General features: G+C 37.7%; 1 protein-coding gene across 1 annotated transcript in view; it reads right to left on the bottom strand.

Moving 5' to 3' along the window:
* Window positions 1-3,080: 3,080 nt before the first annotated feature.
* Window positions 3,081-7,500, bottom strand: part of LOC143024266 (uncharacterized) — a 17,344-nt gene continuing 12,924 nt past the window's right edge. The window contains exon 2 of the mRNA XM_076183051.1: window positions 3,081-4,390. Coding sequence (XP_076039166.1) covers window positions 4,220-4,390 — 171 coding nt within the window. The 3' untranslated portion in view covers window positions 3,081-4,219. The remainder of the gene's footprint in view (window positions 4,391-7,500) is intronic.

Below are 7,500 nucleotides of genomic sequence, written 5' to 3'. Positions count from 1 at the left end.
AGCACAAACGAAGCACAAACGAAGGAAATATCACTCATGATAGTCAGAACACTCGTTACATACACCCGTTATATTCCCCCATTACATAGCCCGTTACATCACGTATAGCGTGGTCAACAGCTAATAAAACATTCTTCTTTGACATCGCTACTTCGTTCCAAACGATTAGATTTATCATCTGTATTTCCTTTACTAGTTAAGGACCTTTTATTGTCGGTTATGATCTTGTTTTGTTTGGTTTTATTATAAGTATCTTGAAGGTATTATGTACCATGCTTTCAAAGTGAAGCACAGAACAGACATTTCCATTTTTCTTTATGTATGTATGTGTGTATGTATGTATGTATGTATGTATGTATGTATGTATGTATGTATGTATGTATGTATGTATGTATGTATGTATGTATGTATGTATGTATGTATGTATGAACAGGCTTGTATGATTTCTATACTTCAGCGCAAACAACTAACCCACGAGAGATCATGTACAACACGAATGCATGAGGGAATTAATATGGTGGCAGCGATGGGACTGACAGGAAGGTGGGAAGGGTTCTCGCTAGGGGTGTTGTCGATGTGCTGAGTTCGATGTACGTGCTTTAGAAGACGTGGTTCATATTAGAAGGGAGGCGAGGCCAAGGTCGTTGGGTGCAGCAACAGCAACGCTGAGGGCGTAGCAACACGATGAAGATTCTTCCTGGAGACACGCAGCAAGTCTTGAAACCGATCGGTGGAAGTAAATTTTAATTTGCTTTGACGCCGTCGCTGGCCGAAACGACTTGCTGACCAGTAACTCAAAGGTATTTTCGGAGAAAAGGGTTTCTGTTTTGTTAAATGGAGTCGTCGTGGCCGGTCAGGCGTGGGTGTGGGCGTGGAGAAAAAAAAATTATGAACACGTGGGTTGTCTTGAAACCGGTACCGCCAAATTAACCCCAACCTATCCGTGATGGGCTGCGGAAGACTTGGAGGAGAGGTATGACATTTTGAAAAATTACTCAATCGTTTCATTCTAGCTATCTTTTATCATTATTCATATTCATATATATATTTTAAGACATGTCTTAGTGTGATGGCTATTTATGCAATGCAAAAATTCTGAGCCATATTTCTTTCTTATGATCTTTCTTCTTTCTGAAGTCTGACAATGACTTCTCCGTAGATGCCCATTCTTTATGATGACGAGGTAGTATTTATCGTTTTTTTTTCCTTATCTAGGAAATTCCTCTCTAAAGAGTCCCTAAGGATTCAAGATAGGAATGGCCAATTCTTTGAAGAGTACGATATTTTAACCTGTATTCATGTTGGATACTTATAGTAGAGGTCATATCGGAAGGAGACCTTTGGGTCACCCGAAGAAGGATTGGAGAAGATGTTTAGAGGACGTGGGCATCAGTGGAGGAAACCCGAACGAATGGCTCCAACTAGCGAAAGATAGAGAAGGATAGAGAGTTCTGTCACGAGCTGCCATGGTTCAGCAAGTGACCCGAGCATCAACGAAATGAAATGAAGAGAGTAAGAATATTCATATTGGAAGATATTACATTCACACTCAGAATGGAAAAGGTACAAACTAGAAAAAAGGAACTGCGTCCAGATAAAGAGGCCATAGTTTTACTTCAAGTGGGAAAGGTCACAACTGTGCTTAGGTTGGAAGAGGTCACAACGTCATTCCGAATGGCTGACGACAGCCTCATATTTGGTGCCTCTTGCAGATCTTCGGCCTTGAAGGGCTTAGTTCTTCGATGAGCAAACTTGTCTCGTCATTTTTTAGTGTTTCTGCTTAAAGTACAAGGTATAGTTCTCTCCTTTAGTAATCTTTTGAAATAATATCTGTCGTGAATTTATTATAAATGAAATTTGTTATTCAAAGAGATTAATCGCACAAAAGCATTTACTTCTGAAGCAGCGTTGACTATTTTATTAACCAATTTCTTATACCTTCTCTTATCGTTTCTGTTTTTAATTTTTTACGTGTGCAAATGGGTTACAGCTTATTTCAAGGAAGCATATACCTCTCGAGCGTCAAAATAACGCTATTGACTATCAAAGATTAAGCAAAAAAAAATTGGAAATCAACTTTCCTTCACTCTCGATTGTTTACCCAGAGAATAATTAAACTACTCATCTAAAGCATGACCCTTATGACATTTTGCATCAGTTAATCTTAATCTAAATTCCCTCTAATCTAATCCTCTGTCGCCCGTAATTGCTCTCTGAACTGAATAAGAACCCCTGGCTTTTGCCCAGACACGATCCCAATATCCTAAATGAATCTTGATATTTTTACTCCCACTCAAACCTCACCATCCCACTCCATTGGGGTCACCCCCCCCCCGCCCCCACTTGATCAGGGCTGCCGGAAACCAACACAAGAAGCACGCTGAGGGTCCCTGGAATCGATCTCACGACCACCAGTTCATGAGTTCGACACGGTATCGACTGGGCTACTGAAAACGAGTAAGTCAAACAGTGTTTTTATTTCACGGGAAGTTGTCGAATGGAAGTTGAAACCATTCTTCAGAGCCCATCAACACCCGCATCTCCGTATGGAGAAGTGCAACCCTAAGTAGCTTCCTGTATCTCTTCGGGCAGTGCCTAGTGTATGTATGTCAGCTTCGATAATTATCTCTACTCCACCTTTTTACATAAAGAGATATGACAACCAGGGACTGATCCCCTCTACCTCTTGATGCCAGAACCTCTTGATAAAGAAACAGAACCACGCTAATACAGCACAAATAACGGTCCACCGGTTTTTTTTTTTTTTTTTTTTTTTTTTTAATTCACAAGGAATTGTGCTGGATATCATGAAGCTGTGGGTTTCTAAGCTTTATTAAACCTTGAAGCTATATTTATCATTACTATAGTCACCCCTTTGTACTTACACTTGTAGAGATATCTAAAGTATATCCATTTGTCTCCAAGTTTGGTTTTATAGTCAGATGGTGTCTTCTGACTAACACAATTTGTTAAAATTACGCAAGAATTTGCTAAAATAGGATTTACATTTGAAAACAACAATGATGCAAATATATACTTTTTATTATCTTTATTCCATTATACAAACTGTCTACTGAAAAGGAAAGCATCTAGAAACAAAGCTGTTAAACTTTAGGTCAACGAAAGCTGAGGACAGACACATCCAGAACTGAAACATCGACAGAAAGAGCAATTATGTATGTACAAAGTCAACAGAGAATGTCCTAAAACGTGTTTACATATACGTTTTGTTCGGTGAAATTATTAATCTACCACATCCAATGGCGGGTGACAAACACCATACCCGGCATATTATTTGGGTAATCGCGTTGGTAGATTTGGTTAAAATAATCAGCCTCGTAATTTGCAGATCGAACAAAAACAACCTCATTCGAAAACAAAAAATTAGTGCTCTAGACAGTCGTTTGACCATCATCGTTGAGCCACCATCGTTGAACAATAATCGCCCCGATCAAAACGTATCTTTACAGGTAGCCATGTTTTAGTCAATTTTCAACTGTGAGGGGATTCCTTTAACTGAATAAAATCACCTGACGGCAATCAATCACGAGTTAATCACTGACGGAGGTGTATACCCTCAGTTGAATAATTTCCATCGTCTACAGGTACAGTCTGTCCAAAATAATAACCGTCTATAGTTTGAAGCAGGAACCGTCCAAAAAAATCTTACCCTAAGTTTTGGCAGTTTAAATAACAAAGATTTTCTGTTTTAGTTTCACCATAAGAAAATGTTTTGGCGTTGAAGTCATTTAATTTCATTAGTTTTGCTCACATCGATTGCAAAAGACCTAGATAACCAGTGGATAGAAGCATAATTAGAAGCTAAAAAGTGACATCTTAACAAATATGGCAAAATAATTTCAAACAACATTATCTCTATGAATATCTAGTTAACTCACACACACACACACACACACACACACACACACACACACACACACACACACACACACACACAAAATCTTCTTCAGACTATTTGACAGTCACCGAGTAAATAACAAAGCTACGGGTGACAGCAAATTCGATTTCTCAACTTTACCCTGTTGACACTAACGGTTTGAACTGCGCCGAAACCGCGGCAGGACCGCACAGTTAAGGAAAAAAGCTCATGATCGTGTGCGAATGCATCCATTGGCTTACACTATAACTGAACCGCCGCGTTTGAAAACGCTAGTGTGAACAGGGCCTTAGGTTTCTTCAGATCGTTCGAACGCCTGACTCAGATGTTGTTGTTGTCTATAATTCTACCGAACTCGGAATTCTTCAGATCGTAGAGGGATTCTGCTTGGTCGCAAGGGAAGGCGAATTCTGGGTGGTCACAGGTGAGCGTCTCCTGGTTGAAGACTGTTTGGTTACCACAAGCAAAGGAGTAGTGGGCATACTCAATGATCTGTAAGGAAAGAAAAGAAAAATATTTCACTGTTTTTGGTCTCAGTTTGCATGGCTTTTGTCATTGAACATACATACAAACATATATACATACAGTACATACATATACCAAAGGCTTTCTCCCCCTACATGGGGGGTAGCCAAAAAGAAAAAGGCATAGAAAGCACTCCCACCTATTCCATTTCCTATATATTCCACTCCCCTCCACCCTCCTCCCTCTCTCCCATCTTGGCACACAGACATTTTTCGCTGGCATGCTGCTTGATTTTTGCTACTTCGTTTGAGTAGAAACGACTTCGGTTATGATTTTTTGTTTTTCAGATTTCCAAATGTCAAATTGCTCTTGCCTTGCGACATATAGTCAGAAGCTGAACGAGCTAGAGGAAGTTGAACCTATACGAATGTTAGAGGGGGATTTATACGGTCGAACGTGGTTCGACAGACACGTGTTTAAAGTGATGTGTGAACGTGTGAACGGGGTATTTGGGGTTTAACCAACGTGTTCGACAACCAAATACCCCGTTCACACGTTCACACATCACATTAAACACGTGTCTGTCGAACCGCGTTCGACGAACCGCTCTTCCGTGTGAACACCCTCTTAGACACGTTACTGAGATGTCCTTACCGAAGTCTACAATATCATAACTAAAGTCATTTCTACTCAAAGGAAATAGCAAAAGCAAGTAGCATAGTGTGCCACCACCTCCAAAAGGGAGAAGACTTCTAGAGACCATAAGGCCTTTATTAGGCACTTCCATGTCCCTTACCACCTTTCCCCTATCCATGAAGTTATCTCATCATCTTTTAAAACGACCAATTGTTTCATTGCTCACTACATGGTTACTAAATCTATTCTAATTGTTAACCACTTTGTTGGTAAACCAGTTCTTGTCTCTTTCCTTCTTAAATCTAAATTTGTCCAATGATTTTTAGTCATGTTCGAATTCTAAACATGTAAAGCAAAAGACAACAATTATATTACACCAAGATAGAACTTTGAACGTATTTTTTATGTTGTGTAGATTCTGAATTAGGATGTTTATGCAGACTTCTTCACTCTTTCACTGTCGAAGGATTTTCCCCCAGCTGAAGAAAATCCTTTGGTAGCAGTTAGAAAATAATAATAAAACTATAATCCGTAGCAAAAGGGTTAATCGAGTTAGATTAGAGATAAGCTTAATTATTTCGTTTAACTGAATATCTTTGGCGATTATGTATCATGTTGGTAGCACTGGAGCCTGTGTTCATCCTGTGGGACTTACGTTATTGGCCTGAAATAGAAACACGGAATCACGAATACCAACCTTTCCGACACATCAGGCGATTAATCGGTTTTATGAAAGTCACCGTACATTCTCTCCCTTTTTATGTTATTCTTTATCGTTGTGTTTATATAACATACGAATTACCGAATCTTGTAAGATATCGTCGCGTTTTTACGAAAACTTTATTTACGCGTACGACAGATGTTCTCACAGGTAAAGATTTACGCGAAATTATTTTAACGAGAGTGCCTTGTAGCCTTTCTCTGGTTTGAAAACAAACGCGCATTGTTGTGGTCTGTTTGTATACAACTTTCCATTTTGTGGATTACAAGTTTCCGTTTCATAATATTTTCCGTATCCTGTGTGTAAAACGAGAAATTATGATACGAAGTGAAACAATATGAAATATGATATGAAACATTACATGAATTACGTAAAGACTGGAAGGCTTGAGTGCAGCATTGTTGTTTAAACTGATGTCTGAAGATCCTTTTGAGGAAAACTATAAATAACTTGGGTCGAATTATATTGCCCTGCCGTACTCCTTTCTCGATCTTTCTTTTTCTGTACGTTTGTAATTAAAGAATCATAGTATCTTTGTGGAAATAGTTTCTACAGCCCTGAAAATATATTTTTTATCCTGTTTGCTTTTAAAAGTTAATGACTTCTTTACTAAATCAAAAGCCATTTTGTAATCTATTGAAGTTGAATACAAGAAGGTGAGGCGCGTACGACAGGAGGCGCGTAACTGTTGGCGAAACGTCACCTTTGCCCTATTATGCGTTTTGGTGGTTTTTGTGAAAGGTAACCCTCACTGCTGGGAATCAGTAAGAACTAAGTAAATGCGAGAACAGCACGCTTCCTATTATGCCACCAGTGCAGTGTTTATCATATTCTGTGTTTTCTAGATTAATTTGCTCGTTGTCTCTAGGTAGATAATACTGGAGCACCCGCATGTAAATCCCGCTAGTTCTTATCTAGAAATTTACTTAGTGTAACTCCAAGAACTATGGAAAATACTTTGCTTACATGTGACAAACTAATTGGGCGACATTTTTTTTTCCAAATAGTCTTGGTTTTCATTTAAAATTTTACCAAATCTACATCTACGAATCTTGGGGAATATTTTGATTACATTTGTTAATAAACCAGTTGGACGATATATATATATTTTTTTAAGTGAAATCCTAATACCATTGCACAATGACAAAGAAGTATTTGCTGTGCATATATACGTAAGTATAAAGTTTCATACTTTTTTAAGTAAACGCCCAGTTGGTACATTGATACTTTTTCCAAATAAATCTATTGACTGAACCTTGGCTATATATGAAGCATTTTTTATAAATATCTTTATTTCTTTTAACAGTTTGATGTAGGCATTTGATAGTCTCCATTCCTTTTTCTATTTAGAAAATAGTTTCCTGACTCGTGAGTTTGTTTAATATCTGTGTACGGTGATAAAAGTTAAGTTGATCGATTTTATTTTTACAATGGTAATGTAATGCATCATCAAAGAAAACGTTACATTTGTGTCGTGAATGAAATGCTCTTATTGTGAACGAGAGAACCGAATGATTTGTTTGCGTTTGAAGAGCTTGTCATTTTGTTTTCGTTCTTCAAAAAAAAATCAACACCTAAATCTCATTTCCCCATATATATATATATGTTTATATATATATATATATATATATATATATATATATATATATATATATATATACATATATACATATATATGTATATATATATATATATATATATATATATATATATATATATATATATATATATCAGTGGTCGAGCGGTATAAGACGGCAGTCATGGTGCCTCTTGGCGCCTT

Source organism: Oratosquilla oratoria, chromosome 4 (assembly GCF_046742065.1).
Source record: "Oratosquilla oratoria isolate Oo_2021 chromosome 4, ASM4674206v1, whole genome shotgun sequence".
Classification (NCBI taxonomy): domain Eukaryota; kingdom Metazoa; phylum Arthropoda; class Malacostraca; order Stomatopoda; family Squillidae; genus Oratosquilla; species Oratosquilla oratoria.
Note: the sequence above shows the minus strand (reverse complement) of the source record. Positions and strands in the feature narration are given on the sequence as shown.